The 15942-nt window shown below is 36.3% G+C and overlaps 3 protein-coding genes across 4 annotated transcripts in view; 2 read left to right on the top strand and 1 right to left on the bottom strand.

Moving 5' to 3' along the window:
- LOC307168323 (uncharacterized protein) overlaps window positions 1–2498 on the top strand; it is a 5253-nt gene extending 2755 nt beyond the window's left edge. The window contains exons 2-6 of the mRNA XM_079888140.1: window positions 500–567; window positions 713–781; window positions 1824–1875; window positions 1990–2026; window positions 2115–2498. Coding sequence (XP_079744266.1) covers window positions 500–567; window positions 713–781; window positions 1824–1875; window positions 1990–2026; window positions 2115–2178 — 290 coding nt within the window. The 3' untranslated portion in view covers window positions 2179–2498. The remainder of the gene's footprint in view (window positions 1–499; window positions 568–712; window positions 782–1823; window positions 1876–1989; window positions 2027–2114) is intronic.
- A 1156-nt stretch (window positions 2499–3654) lies between these two features.
- nosip (nitric oxide synthase interacting protein) lies at window positions 3655–11906 on the top strand. The gene is made up of 10 exons (XM_079875784.1): window positions 3655–4077; window positions 4332–4407; window positions 4538–4643; window positions 4793–4874; window positions 4965–5100; window positions 7279–7421; window positions 7822–7938; window positions 10181–10251; window positions 10378–10486; window positions 10579–11906. The coding sequence occupies exons 2-10, from the start codon at window positions 4338–4340 to the stop codon at window positions 10648–10650; spliced, it is 906 nt and encodes a 301-aa protein (XP_079731910.1). The 5' UTR covers window positions 3655–4077; window positions 4332–4337; the 3' UTR covers window positions 10651–11906.
- rcn3 (reticulocalbin 3, EF-hand calcium binding domain) lies at window positions 10936–15419 on the bottom strand (the record flags this gene model as incomplete). 2 transcript variants are annotated; one of them, XM_079875765.1, is made up of 8 exons in its annotated part: window positions 15343–15419; window positions 14774–14995; window positions 14483–14676; window positions 14064–14236; window positions 12745–12805; window positions 12543–12634; window positions 12352–12459; window positions 10936–11040 (listed from the first exon to the last, which is right to left on the bottom strand). In XM_079875765.1, exons 2-8 carry the CDS (start codon window positions 14986–14988, stop codon window positions 10936–10938), a joined length of 948 nt encoding a protein of 315 aa, XP_079731891.1. In that variant the 5' UTR covers window positions 14989–14995; window positions 15343–15419. The 2 variants fall into 2 exon arrangements, with proteins under 2 accessions (XP_079731891.1, XP_079731890.1); XM_079875764.1 differs by lacking the exon at window positions 10936–11040 and adding an exon at window positions 11840–12187.
- Window positions 15420–15942: the final 523 nt, after the last annotated feature.

Genomic DNA, 15942 nt, shown 5'->3' with positions numbered 1-15942 from the left:
CTAAATTAATTAACATTTTTGGAAAGTGTTTTTTTTTTTTTTTTTTTTTGGATAGCATATAATCAATACAGAGACTTTATAGTGGTAGCCCATAAAATGCCTACTGTTTTTAGATAGAAACCTAAATTCATCTTTAAAAATAATTTGATGTGATGATTAAATTGTGATGTATTAACATAAAACCTAAGAAAAATATAAAATAACTGTATAGTAATACATGGTAGTTGAATTTTTTGTCACTTTATGTTATCTCTTTGGATTATATTATCTAGGGTGTGTGAGTGTGTAAAAAGTGTTCATATTCATATACATACAGTTAATCACAAACGTGTGCTGAGTTGTATGTGTGTGCATGTGTGTGAGAGAGGAAATGAGAAAAAGTGGTGTTCGCGTGAGTAAGACTAATTCATTCTGTTCCTCAATATGACCTTACTCACCACACGCTTTACAAACACGTCAATAACGATAAAAAACAAACAGCTGACAACATTTCTTTCAGATGATGACGACGATGATGATGATGATTATCATGACGGATCCATTTGCTCATTCTGTGTCCACTGTGAGGTAGGATCTATTAGCTCTATTAGTCTGATGAAGTGGACAATGAGTTGTAGTCTACTTTTGCCCTCATTCAGCCTGTCTTACCTCAACCAGTCTTGCTTTGAATTTGGTGTTGATTTAGTCATTTCTCATTTATCTCTTCCCTCAGCATTGTGACAGCTGCGATGAGTGCCCATGTAAAAAAGGAGACGACTCTGAACACTGCGACTTCTGCGATGTGAGAAATCCACCACAAACACACATTTCCTTAGATAACACTTTTACTAAACAACTCAATACAAAACAATGCACACACTCAGTTCAGGAAAGACCAGTAGCTCAACACTCTATGATTTTGCTCACTGAGCTATTACAGGTACAATTCCACGAATACAGTGTACTCCCCCACAATATCGTTATATTGACTTTATCTTTTGAATTCATATTCAATTATTCAATTATTAAATAATTTCATTTACCAGAACGAAATAGGCTAATTTGACCGTGTCCCACATTTTGCATGAAATCCGGTTATCACATTATTTTCTCGCAATGACATTTTTTTTCTACTATTCTACCAAGTTATAGTAAATAAATTAGTTCAATCAAATTAACTTTTTTCTTCTTTTGAGTTCACAAAACTGACACATTTTAAGTAATCGGAATTGTTTCATTGTTTTGAGTTTTATGAACTTGTTTCTTTTAATTTAGACAAACTTAAATTCAACTGAAACTGGGCTGGGATTTCTATTTCCCAGCATGCTTTGCCATGACACCTCGAGTAAATGCTAAAATGACATGTTATAAGATTAATGTTAAATGGGAGATTTAGTAGGCTAGTGTTTAATGTTTTGCTATGCTACTTTAAAAGAGTTTCTGTTATGTTGGGTTTTTGGGGGGCAAATGTAACACTATCAAGGCATTGAGTTACCAATTAACAAATTAGCATTTACCAAATTAGCTGGTTAAGGCTAGCCAAGTTTCCACCACTAAAATTTAATTGAAATTACGTGATCATTTCTAAATTAAATGTGTGATTTAGCTTAACACAAATATTTCAATATATGAGTAATTAAAATGTATAAGTACAAAATAAACAACTGGCAGTTCTGCTTACTCAAACTTTGAATTTCTTTTAAAAATTGATGTAACTGATTACCTAAAATTTTGTGAGTTTTGCTAACTTATTCAGGTTCACAGAGTGGATATTGATGCGGGTTCTTTTCCCCATAAAAATACACATACACAATTATTTAAAAGATTGTCTTTTGTCTCTTCAGGACTGTGGAAAGTGCTATATCTGTCCTGTTTGTGACACCGTCTGCCAGCCAGGTAAGAAAAACTCTATACAACAATAAGCACATTTTAGTTGTTTAGATTGTATAATTTGTGGATAAAGTCTGATTATGTTATGAACTCATTACATATTTTAAATTTTCCTCAAAGGTGGTATTGTTGACTCAGTTTCTGGATCCATCTATAAGTAAGATATTATTCTCCTGCAAATAAACCTGCAATACTAGTTGTTATAACCATGATAATATAATGATGTCATCTCTTCTCTTTTTCAGGACTGTCGCAGATGTCTTTGATGATGACGACGATGATGACGATGATGATGACGATGACAACTAAACCCACTTCATATAACCATGTGGCCAAAAGAGGAACGTGTATTTGGACGTTGCGTTTCACAGATTTTATTTACATTGTAGCGTTATGTTCATTGTCGTTAAGTTATTTTTCTCTTTTTGATGTAATCGCATCACACGCCACAGTCCGGTCTCACGTGGAATTTAAATTTCATTACCTTAAATTAAGTTTATTTAATTGAATAACATGTTTCCCTTTTAAACAGTCTTGTTATTAACATAAGTTATGATATGAAATGTAATTGCAAACCTGTGTTGTTTTGACACTAGGCTACTTATGGAATAAAATGATGGGACGTTTTATTTATGTGTAAGTTCAATAATGCTTCTTTAAATAGCCTATAAAAAAGAGCATTTTATATCACTGTCGACACCATAATTTATAATAGTTCGTCACTTATTTGCTGTCAATCGTTAAGCTAACGCAACATGATTTCCAAACATGGGTTGTGATAATTATAGGCTACATGAATGAATTATGGCCTTAAATGGATAGGCTACCTCACCCAACTAAAGATGTCTGTATCATCATATAGCCTAAGTCGTAGGCTATGTCAAATTGTGCATTTATTTCTTCAGCAGAAAAACAAGAGGAAAAGTTCTGAACAGGAAAGGATTTTTATATATTTGGATTTTATATATTTTGATAAGAACTAGCTATATAAGGATACGATTATATTGGGTCCATTTTTACAAATAGCTACGTACAAATGCTAAAATGTTTGTCTGACCATTGTCTAACAATATGTCATCTGCCATTCGCCATTGCAACTCAAAACGATCAGCTACCGTCAACGAACTTCACTGAACTTCATTGTGAGCATATTTAAGACACACAAAGGTCTGGGTGAGAGAGAAGGTGAAACAGAGGCTAATATGAGCTAATTAGTAGGCCTATACACTAGGGTCAAGAATAAAGGCCCATTCACATATTTGCGTCTACTACACCAAGGGACGACAACGTTCTGTGTTTTATAAGAGCGCGCTGCAGTTACACTTAACGCCAGGTGGATTCTGGTTGTCTGTCAGTGTGTTTAATAATCGTTCATCATCAGCTTGAATAAAGCGTTCAAAAAAGATTCCTCTGTATCGTTTTTTGACTTCGACGTTGTCATTGAATTAAGACAATTATTAAAACTGTTTAGTTATATCGTCCTTGGTGTAAATAGTAAATTGTAAAATACTATTTTAGCAGAATATCTACGATAATCAAGATCAAATCAGTAATTTATTTATTTATAACAGTACTATTTATTTGTTTGTTTGTTTGTTTAGTAGGTAGATCACCTTTTTTGGGATTTATTGGGAAAAACTGATACCAACCACATGGCGTATAGGCCTACATGCCGCATGCGTATAGGCCCTATATATATATATATATATATATATATATATATATATATATATATATATATAGTCTTTGGTATCATATTCGTATATGTAAGGGTTAATGCCCGACGAGGTGTCCATTGCGTCGGACGGTTGCCTCCGCCGAAGTCCATTAATACCTGACAATGGACACCTCGAAGGGCATTAACCCCTTATACCATGGTCACTTGCCAAATAACACATTTTTAAAACATTAGTTTATATTTTAATTAACGTTAGTTTTACAATCGAAATCTAAAGTTTTTACAAACAATAATTTGGTTTCCCTGGTTACGCGTGACGGTTTATTTTGTGTCCTCTATCACTTTTTAATGGACACCCTGCAGTCAATCAGAATCGAGTATTCACCCAGACCATGGTATAAATCTATATATTTATATATAATTACGAAATTACGAATACATATCTATGATACCAACGATCTCTGTAAACTTTTATTCTGAAATTTATGAGGAGCCAGGCACAGGTCATTTCCGGTTCACGATCGTAGGAGGTAAACAGCGACTTCTGCGCTTCTGAATAGAATATTACTCTATGAAAGAACATATTGTGTTTGATTTATGTGTGTTTTATTTATATATGTTAGCTTAGTAACATGTACGACTATTATAGATTTCCTGATAACCAATCCTCATCGTTATCTCACTAAGCAATTATACATCAGTGGGCCAACGTGTATTTATGTAAAACTGTGCATAAATCTGTTCACTAAACTCACATAAACGATAGATTTTTGTTCTGTAAAAGACAAACATGACTCGACACGGGAAGAACTGCACAGCAGGAGCCGTTTACACTTATCATGAGAAGAGGAAAGACACCGGTAATGAACCCCTGCTCTTATGTATCTATCTAACGATGTTTCTGTGGTGTTATGTCACTTAAATATATTAATACATTATATAACGTTATAGTTACTATAACAAATTGTGCATCTCTCTTGACATTGCCAGCCGCTTCGGGTTATGGGACACAGAGTGTGCGTTTGGGGAAGGATGCGATCAAAGATTTCGACTGCTGCTGTCTCTCCTTACAGCCCTGCAGGGACCCTGTTGTAACGTACGAGTCCCACTTTTACACGTATACTTGTTTTGGTGGTGAAATTGTCTTTGCATGCGGTTATATAAGTGTTTATGCGGCCTTAATTGTATGTTACTGGCCAATTCGTATGTAAGCAGCTTGTGTTTGTTTATATTTGCTTACCGCAGTGAGGATGGATACATATATGAAAAAGAAGCCATTCTGCAATATATCCTTCACCAGAAAACCGAAATTGCCAAGAAAATGAAGGTTTGGCCACTTTTTACATATGTTTTTTGCTCCAAATGTAAATGCCCTTCTCTGTTTGTCTAACAGACATGGATATATTTTTAAACTCAGGCATATGAGAAGCAGAAACAGGCTTTGAAGAGTGAAGGCCAGCTGGAGTCCAAGTCTGAGGAGCGACAGAGAGCCGAGAAGTTCAGACAGAGAGAGAACAACATCGTCTCCAAGCCAATCAACCCCTTCACTTCAGGTATGGAAATTGGGGGATAAGATTATAAACTAAAGCAGTGGTTCCCAAACTGGGGTACGTGAAGCGACAGAGGGATTAATTAACCACCTTAAAATAACATTAAACCGAGGATGTATTTCTAACTGGAAAAATGCCGTAAATACTTGCCATTGTATCCAACTATGTACCTTTATAAAAGTGGGGATTTAGCACAAATATAGACGCAGTGAGTGGATTGAGATCGATTAAGACTCAAACTCTCTTTGATACAAAAACACACCCTGTGTGAGTTTTTTTTTTTTTTAATGTTGATAATTTACGAGCAAGACTGCAGTTGTTCCCAAATAACCATACAATTGCAAACGTTACATTGATTATGATATAACAGGTCAACCAAAAAAAGGGTAATATTAAGGTACATTTTAAACAGTATTGTTGGTATTTGCTCTATTTTGCAACAAAAATAATAGTTCCAACGAAAGCCACAGCAGGACTGCAACGCACAGGGGTGTTTCATGAACGATTCTGCGGCTTTAAACGAATCGTGAGAGCTTCGTTTGTGCTTGCTGTTTAATAATAATTTTAAACTTATTTTAAAATGTATACCTGTATGATATTACACTGTAGCCACATTCGACCAGCGGTTGGAAAATGAATGAATGGATGATTGAGCTGCAGGCGCCATCTTCTGAAGACACATTTATTCGGCATGACAATGGGCATGACCGTCACAATGCATAATGGGTATTCTCTAGCTATTGAGCATACATCGGTTGTACACTGTACAATTGCGGTGCATTATGGGATTGAATGAGTGCACTCAATAATGTCCAGTAGGGCTGCACGATTTGGGGAAAATGTCATATTGCGATAATTGAGGTCAATATTGCGATTACGATTGCGATATGCGATATAATAAACAAATGGTTTCATGAGTCAACTTGCTTGGTTCTCAAGGAAAATAAATGCACACACAGATTAGTGATAATCAGCCTAAAGAAAAAAGTTCTTTAGTCAAGAGCAGTGAGTGTTTTTCTCTGTTCCCTTTGTTCTTTGATTAACTTTAGTGACAGATTTTTTTATTTTTTTTTATTGCATTTTAACAAGAACAAAACATAATTTACATACAAGAGTACATATAACCATACATGTCAGGGGTAAAGAAAAATAATAAGAAGAAGAAAAAAGAAAAAAAGAATAACTTTAGCGACAGATGTCATTAGTGGCTACTGTGTACTGTCCCTTTAAGACCAGCCGCTGTCAGAGACTCGGATCTCACACGCGCCTCATTCTTTCACGAGTCATCACAACTCTTCATGTTCATCATAAGATACTCTTATGTTATGAAGACACTCGACAAAAAGACATTTTGGCATAATTGTGTGTGTTATTGTTCGTTCAAGCTCGAAAGAGAACTGTATTCTGTCATGCTGTTTTGTGCGCACGCACGATATTAGCGCGAGTCTTTCTGTCTGTCACTTCACAGGCAGCGCGTTCATTTTGGCATACATGTGTGTTGTTCGTTCTACCGCGAAAGAGAACTTGATACTGGCGCGCGTCGGTGTTTGTGTGTGTGTGTGTGTGTGTCAGGAGGACATTCACAGGCAGCTTGTTCTTTTATGTCTTATCGCGCATGAATGGTTTAAAAGCATTTGCATTAATAAGTGTGTTAACAGCGCTAATTTGTTTATTTAATATAAAATCGCAGCATTTTGCGTCATACAATCGCGTAGGCTTGACATCGCGATTGCGATTGCGATACGATTAATCGTGCAGCACTAATGGCTGTCCCCTCAAATAGTGTTGTATTTAAGGGTATGGGGGTTGATTTCGGACACAGCCAGTGACTTACCGCCAGCTTCTGGCGGTTTTAGTTTAATATTTAAAAGTTTCACTTTGTTTTTACCATCATTGCATATTTCTCTATTGAACTTTTTTTATTTAAAACATTATTTATTTTATAAAGTTATTTATATAGGTAAAAATGCACTTGAAACTCAATTTAGGAGACAAAAATGGTTCTAAATGGAAAAGGTGTGACTGCAGTCTAAGTGGAAGAGAGGGGGTATGCAGAAGGACGGTAAATGCCTCAGGGGGTACGCCACTCTAAAAAGTTTGGGAACCACTTTAGTAAAGTATAACTCTATAAGATTACACATACTCCTGCTTGATTATGTATGTTAACTCAATTCTCTTTAGGTAAATCTGAAGATGATGAAAGCCAGAAGGGCTCAACCAGTTCTGACACTTCAGCAGGGGAGTCCAGTTCTTCTTCAGCTCTGCCCAGCTTCTGGATCCCCAGCCTCACTCCAGAGGCCAAGCCCACCTTGGTTAAAAAACCTGTAGGTTTCTAGATCTGTCACTTTCCTCTCTCTGCCAGCCACGTGTCCCTAACCTTGGGTCTTCTGTTGTCTCATATCATTCATGGAAGAACATTACACAAGAGTTTGTAATACCCTGAAATCAGTTTGCATGCTTCTGCCAAATGTTCTTTTGGTCGGTCATGATGCCCTTGATTGGTTTGTTTGTCCATCTCGCCTCCTGGTTCAATCGTTTCTCCACTCTGTGTGTTCACAGTCTTCTTGTCATGATTGTTGTCTTTCGAAATTTATCACCCTGCATGAGACACTAGGCAGATCAACATGCTCTCAATTCAAGTTATACACTTCACAAAGATATAATGAACTCTTTTGACCCAATCTATTATCGTTAAATGTTTTTCCTCCTCTCCTGCTTTTTCAGTCAAAGACAGTGTTCTGCCCTATGTCAGGACGTCCTTTGAAGATGAGTGATTTGATTTCAGTGCGCTTCACTCCACTGGACCCCAGTCTGGACCGAGTGGCCCTCCTCACACGCCAAGTAAGAAGTAAACCATTGTGATCTCCCACCTTTTCCTCTATTTCTCCTGAGCCGCATCTCTCTGTTCCTATTTAATGCTGTATAAACTGCAGTTTAAAAGTTTGGGGTCGGTAAGATTTATAAAATGTTTTTAAAGTCTCCTTGGTTCAATAAGGCTGCATTTAGTTAAAAAATTACTCCACCACTCTAGTCTTCAGTGTCACATGATTCTTCAGAAATCTAATCTAATGCTGATTTAAAGGGGTCATGAACTGGATTGTTTTATTATTTTATAATGTTGCCTGGGGTGCCCTTATAATGTTAGTATGATTTTTACATCAAAAATTGTCATAATTTATAAATAAAAGCCATTTTTCCAAGCCTGATTTCTGCCTCAGATTTGAACGCTCTGTTTTAAGGGGCGTGTCTGCTGTGAGACTGCAGTGCAAACGCCCACTGTTGTGATTGGCTGACATGCTTGCATGAAATAGCTAGTATTACAGGAACTCTCTCGAAAACTTTTACTACGTTTTTACTATTACAGCTATCGAGATTAACAAATCGTGAAAAGTATCGTTTAAAGCATTATATTTAAATCTGTTCCATCACATGAAAGGTTGCAGCATGATGAGCACTGAGCAGATGACAGACAGTCTGTTGATCGCGTGAATAAAGATCTTATCATTGCAACGCAATTTTTGCACTCTCACAAATGCTTACACCAAATCACAATGCAAACACGATGTGAGTACACAGTAAGAGCTTCGTTGTGTAGTGTAACAGTGTCATTATTTCATCACGAGTTTGGTAAGTGTACAGATAAGCTCTCGCGGCTCGCGCTGTGCTGTTTGATTGACAGCTAGGGCGAAAGGGATCGTTCTTTGATCGCTTTCTGTAGGCTATATAATTTAATAACAGATTAAAAAAAGATTATTTTCATAATACTACGAGAAATTATGTGAAGTTGATCGTTTAGTCACTGATGCATAAACAGTATTGAACGATTTTAAGAGAAATATCTGAACTTGAATAATTACACCGAAATCACTGATCGCAGATCAGGCATTAGAGTACACATGGTTACTTACATGTTGCTGGCAGATCCGTGTCGGGAAATTGTGATTGACTGATTTAATAAAGTTTAACCATGCTGGAATCCTAAGGAAGCTTAATGCAGACTGTCTTCTTCCACAAACAGGCGCTGCACAATATTTAGTAAACAGCATGTTTATTGCTTGGAAGTAGCTCGATCCGGTTTAGCAATCATCATGTCGTCCTATGTTATTTAGCATGTTTGGGCGAATCGGTGGGCGGGGCTAAACAGGCCGTGTTGAAGTAGGCGTTGATCTTCTTTTGTGGAGGCGGTGTTTTATCCTCTTTGACGTCATAGTTCCCCACTTTGAAAAACGAGTCGTTTGCTGAGCCTGATGTCTATAAAAGCTTTTATTGGACTAACAAGGTAGTTTTCAGTTCTGAAACTTACAGGATATTATTATAGTATGATGATCTCTTATATGTCAAAAGCTCAAGGAAACTTTGATTTCTCAGTTCATCACCCCTTTAATAATGCTGAAACATTTCTCATTATTATCAATGTTGAAAACAGTTTTGCTACTTAAAGGGGTCCTATTATGCTTTTTTTTTTTTTTTACATTTATGTATAAATACATTTTCTACTTTCTTTAGTGTGTAATGTTGCTGTTTGAGCATGAAAAATGTCTGAAGTTACAACGCACAAAGTCACTCCAATCACAACACTGGTCCAGCCGACCAATCAGAGCACACAAGAGCACAGAGCACACTTGTTGAAATTAACAGAGCGTTACTGACAGACTAGGAAAAGAGGTGCTGCAACAATGTAAAATATGTAAAAACATTAAAAACCTATTCTAGTAGACGATAAAATCAAGAAAAGGGGAATAATAGGTCCCTTTAATATTTTTGTGTAAACAGTGACGCATTTTTTCAGGACTCTTTAATTAATAGAAAGTTCAAAAGAACAGCATTTATTTGAAATATAAATCTTTTGTAACATTGCAAAAGTCTCTCCTGTGACTTCTGATCAATTTAATGTCTTTGCTGAATAAAAGTAATGAAATGTTTACATTAAATAGTAATAAATTAAAGATTCCATATTTATATATTAAATATATTTATAAAAATTACTGACTTCAAACTTTTGAACAGTAATGTATATTGCCACTTTGAATTATTGTACACCTTGTTTTTGAACCATTCAGAAAATGTTTTACATGATCCTCAGGACAGATACGTGTGTGCAGTAACCAAAGACACGCTTGGGAACTCGGTGCCCAGTGCAGTTCTCAGACCCTCGTGAGTTTGACTTTTACATTGTTTATTCAACAAGAATTGATCTGGCTTCATACCTTTTTATACATTTAGTCCTTCCTCTCACTTCTAGTTTCTCTCTCTTTTTGTGTGTACTGTCTTTCCCTCAAGTGGAGCTGTAGTCACTATGGAGTGTGTGGAGAAGCTCATATGGAAAGACATGATTGATCCAGTGACTGGAGACAAACTGAAAGAGAAGGACATCATACCCCTTCAGAGGGTGTGTATAAGAGAAATAGTGCTGAAGAAAATGTCTCAATATGTCACAAATGCAAAAAGTCAGTATTTAAATGTCTCTTTGCTCGTGGACAGGGTGGGACTGGCTTCGCGGGCTCAGGAGTGGATCTCAAAGCTAAAGAGGCCAGACCCGTTATGCAAGCATAAACGAGAGGATTGGACAACGCTTTGACCCTGTAAATATTATCATTCATTTTGCAGGCCCCTTTTTTTTTTTTTTTTTTTTTTTTTTTTTTTTTTTTAAGTGCTTTTGGGTGAGGGGTAATTGAGTGGATGCTAAATTTGTTTCTCTTTGCCCCTAAAGATACTATCATGTTATGTGTATGTTCAATGCACACAATGTTTTTCTTTTCAATAAATAATTCATTTTACACACTTGTCTTATTTTAATAGTTTGAAGAGACATTCAGGCCTTTTGTGGTCATAACAGGGTTAAAGTTCATCATGATCTTCTACCAGGGTCCCAAAGTCGGTTATTGTGCTAACTTTAATGAAATCCATTCTATCCATGATCTCACTGATAGAGAGACGACCATCCTGAGAATGACAGCAAAGGATACAGACACAATTTTGATAATGCAGAGGGGAAAGAATGATTTAGTTAGGAAAAAGAGATTAAGAATAAAAGTTAAGAATAAAAATTATTTCATAAGCTTTTGTGAGTAAAAATTACACCTCCTATCAGAATGCAATCCAATGTATTTGTGAGAACACAGAAATTAAACCCCAGTCCAAAATATTTTTTTTAAAACCAACATGGCTTTATTTAGAATTCACAGAGAGAAAAATGTTCCACCAATACAGTGTCAATCACTTTTGTCTCCTCCCACACTGTAAAACGTGATCAGTTGACTTAACTTAAAAAAGTGAGGAAACCCATTGCCTTAAAATTAAGTAATAAACTTCATGTGTGATTGAAAAAATTAAGTTATGTGAATTTGACAATTCCACATAATTGAATTTGTTCAATTACGCATGGTCTATTTACTTAAATCATTTTAAGGCAATGGGTTTCCTCACTTTTTTAAGTTGAGTCAACTGATCACGTTTTACGGTGTACCTACTGAATCCAACCCCTCTTTCCCTCCCTTTTTGCTCTGGCTTCATTTCTTTATACCTCTTTTCATGCGAGTGGTATGTGGAACGTGAAATCACACACCACTAATGTGAAATTTACTTTGTAACAGTCAAAATAGGCCTGTTACATTGAATACTGATGCAACTGGCTCTCTATTCAGTGCTGAATTCCTGAGCATCTCTCAAGTGGAAGATGTATGTCTGTTTCATCACAATATAAGCAAGCTGGAGTGTCTGTTCATTAGGAATGTGCTTGTTCATCATAATTGTTTTGCAAAGGCTGAAATGTGTTTGACAATAAATAAAATGTTTATCTGTCTCAATAAGATTCTCATCTTCATTGATTCAGAAGCTTGAAGCCTAACCCCTGAACTTTGACGCTGGAAATGTTCCTACCCAACAGGCAATGAAGACTAGCTGTCATTTTCATATACAATTTCCCATCTTCTTACCTACACCCAAAATATACTGCCCTCCCCTATACCCAGATATGCTAGCATTAAAGCTCATCGTGTCTTTTAGTGAGATCCTCTCCGTAATTAGTCGCCTGGCTCCCAACAAACATGTTCCAGTTTTCCAGAATCTCCTTCTTTGTGATTTTGTCATCCTGGTTAGTCAATTATATGGAGCGGTTGGAAGTCCATTGTGATTCATTGGTAGCAAATTAAAAGAAAGACAGAGGTAAAGATTAATTATATTAACAATTGATTGGTATGCATTATTGCGAATTAATGAAGCCACCCATATGTAGACCCAATGGATGTCACTTACGTTGTCTTTATCAGTTTCGTGAATGAGATGCCGGGCCTCGTTATCAGCATGGTCCACCTCTCCAGGGAGGATCCATTGAGATACTTCATTGGCATCAAGGAAACCGTCCTAAAAAAACAAACCGTGAAGCTTGAAAGAATAGCCAGGAAACACTCCAGGTGATGCTAATAGATTCCCTTCCCACTGCATACCTTATTCATGTCTCTGAACTCTGAAAAGTGTTTCTTTTCTGTTGTGACCCAGTCTGGTTCATTTTCTCCATTTTCAGGGGTGAACATGTCCCCTAGTGTCAAAAGGAACACATGCACTTATTTTCAATTTATAGGGCCACAAAATATCAGTTCTAATGTATGTTTTTTTTTTCCTTCCCAGGAAAACACTGTAGAAATGTACCAATGTATTCCTGCAGATTAATCTTGCCATCACCATTCTTGTCAATGTCTTCAATTGTTTCCTGTAACATTGAGGGATAAATGTTTAGTGATCTATTCCATTGCTTCTCAGGTGGTTTGTTCTAATCTGACAGAGGATAAATGTTCATGTTAAATAGCAAAACAGTAATTCATCTGTTACTTGGCCATTTTTTCCCAGCTTATGTCATGTTAATAATTTTGCATATTGTTGCCATATGCAGTTTATGGTAATATTAATACATTTCAATGTTTGAAAAAAAAATATTTTAAAGACATTTGTGTACATTTAATTGTCAAGGCAAAATACCACAGGTGAATAGGGTAAAAGTGTTAATTAACAGACATCGCCATACTTCTACAGTTGATTACTTACATTAACAATTGCAAAATTGGTTTGTATTACAAGTTTTCTAAAATGTTCTGTTTAAATATGCAAATGGATCTTTATCTAATTAAATATGCACTAATATGCATACATTTCCAGAACAGAAATCTTTTTAATGAAGCTAGATTCAAAATTATTGTTTCATTTTGTTGACATATTAGAGTTAATTTTGGATATCTTATAATTTATTCATGTTTTTTTTAAATGTGAATTAAATATTAACAAAACAAAAAAAATAGAAACTATTTGAATATATAGGAAAAGATATGTACTGTAATTGAAACCTTCAAATGCAAATACATAAAGTGTAACAAAATAAACACTTAAATGTACATTGTGGCGAGGGGGGCGTGGTTTTGCGAAGTCTGTAGCAGGAGAGAAAGGAGGGGGCCGATCGGTGAGTAAGTAGGTCAAGTGCAAAATGATGAACACCTGTGTCTGATTGCAGTGATTGGTGTGGAGAGACCGGATATAAGCCAGCATGCGGGAGGAGATGAGAGAGAGAGTTGGACTGGAACCTCACCTGTACTCTGTGTTTGAATGAAGTTGTGATTGTTATTTGTTTCTCGTTGTTATTGCTGTGCGTTGCACGGTGAATGCGCTACGTGCGCCCTTTTGTTTATTTTGTTTATTTTGAGTTAGTAAATAAAGTGAGTGTTTCAGTCACGCCGACCCCTGTCTTCTTCCTTCCTTACAATACAATATCTGAACCTCGTTACACACATTTTGGATGTTTTCTTTCCACTAGTCTGAAAGAAGACCAGTGGAAGTTATGGAAGCAAAATATCAAAACTGACCAGTCATTTAAAAAAAAAAAAAAGTTTTTCCCTGTTTTGTCTTGCCTTGATGTCTGTCCCTCTTTCTGATTTCTCTATCATAATAATCATCTGTCCCTTCCTCTATTATCACCTCACCTGTATCACAATGTGTCTCATGTGGTCGAACTCCTCTGGATGGAGGAAGGCAGTGAACTCTTCTCTGGTAGCGACACCGTCCCCGTCCCGGTCTGCGGACTTGAATCGTCTCTCATCTCTAGTCAGCATGGCTTTGTAACTGGCCTTATCATCCACATCATCAAACTCTACATCTGGAATACAGCAACATAGTATAAGTCAACCATTAATATTATTTCCTTCTGCAGTGTGTATTGTATATGTTTATGGTCTAAACATTATTTGCCCAACATTTTTTACCTGAAATAATCATTTATCCTTTTTGCCAAGATGTTGCACTATTGTTGTAGATAATAAATATTCAATCCCCTTTTAAACAGCAGTTCCTCATTAAACATGATTAGCTGCCGCACCCAAATTCAAAGGGTTGTTTTAATTACCCATATAATATCCATATGTGGTGTTCTTGTACTCAATCCATCCAATCTTCCCATCCTTGTTCTGGTCGTACTCTTTCCAGTGCTTGTCCACGTTCTCCTCGATGTACCTCCTCTGCCTGTGCTTGATCCAGTGGTGTAGCTCAGCATGACTGACGAAACCATCCTTATCTGTGTCAATCTTATCCACAATCTTTCTGCATGGGGAATATATATATATATATATAATAAAGTAAGACACATGCTAATATTATTCTGCTATTTTCTGTATCATTCTCACATATTAAATTTTACCCTAGTCTCTCTTTGCTCTCCTCAGGGCTTAGCTGGTCAAAGGTCTTGGCTTCCTCTTTTCCCAGGAAGGCCTCGTGGTCATACTGGAAACCATGGGCATCATCGTGAGCATGATCACTGAGGTCAGGCTTATGATGTACACGCTTCTCCTGTGCCGGCACAGCAACCGTGACCCCAAAAAACAGGGCAAGTGTCCCCAAAAAGAGCAGCTGCATATTCTCCCTAAAGAGTGTGTGAGAGAGAAAAACAGAGAAAGATTTTATTAATTCTTTCTGACCTGAAAAAGTAAGTTGCACACTAACACATAGAGTCATTGTGCTTGGCAATGAAAATGTAACTTTAACTTTAATTTTAAACTAAATTATACAACATGGGTATCTTATTTAAACTTTCAGAAGAACCATCAACTATTTTATTTTAAAGCATAATAATAAAAAAACTAATATATTTACAGCAGATAATGACTATTGAATGAACTGTACAAAGGCAATTGGCCGTAAAAACTACAAATGTGCAATTTAAATTTAAAGTGCATATATTTTTCATCTTAAATTTTAGAAATGACTTACCAAGCCTGCAGTGATTTCTGCTTGAGTACACCCTGAAGTTGAAGAGTACGCGTTGGCACTGTTCTTTAAAGTGCACGTAAAATTAGGCGGGGCAACGATGTTACGTGCCCTCAAAATGTTTTATTGACAGGAAAAAGAGCCAATCACAAGACCAAATTAGGCGGGGCCGAGGAAAATTCCAAGTTCTACTGGCTGCAAAACGCCACGTTGACACGCGAACGCGCATCAGAGATCCAGGCGCGTTTTGACAAACTGGAAAAAAAGTTTTAAGGACAGCTCATCTTTGACAGAAATATTGTGCAGATTGCGTTTGGACTGATGCATTAATGGAAATAAATAAAGTTACATGCATGTTAAATAAACTTAATGTAACATGCAAACTGTTTTTCGTGAAGTCTTTAAGGCGCAAGTTCATATTCTGGTCAGTGGTCTTTTAAATTATTTATACGTCTCATATAGGCTAAGTAGTAACACTTTAAATACTAGCTATTTTAATAGTGCTGAGCGCCCATCGTTTTGTAAATTAAAGTTAAATGCAAAAGCCTCTATAAGTACCATCTGAAATTTTCTTCTAAAATGAGCATTTTTATCAAGCTCGTA

This window comes from Squalius cephalus (assembly GCF_949319135.1).
Source record: "Squalius cephalus genome assembly, chromosome: 1".
Taxonomy (NCBI): domain Eukaryota; kingdom Metazoa; phylum Chordata; class Actinopteri; order Cypriniformes; family Leuciscidae; genus Squalius; species Squalius cephalus.
This window is presented reverse-complemented; position numbering and strand designations above follow the sequence as displayed.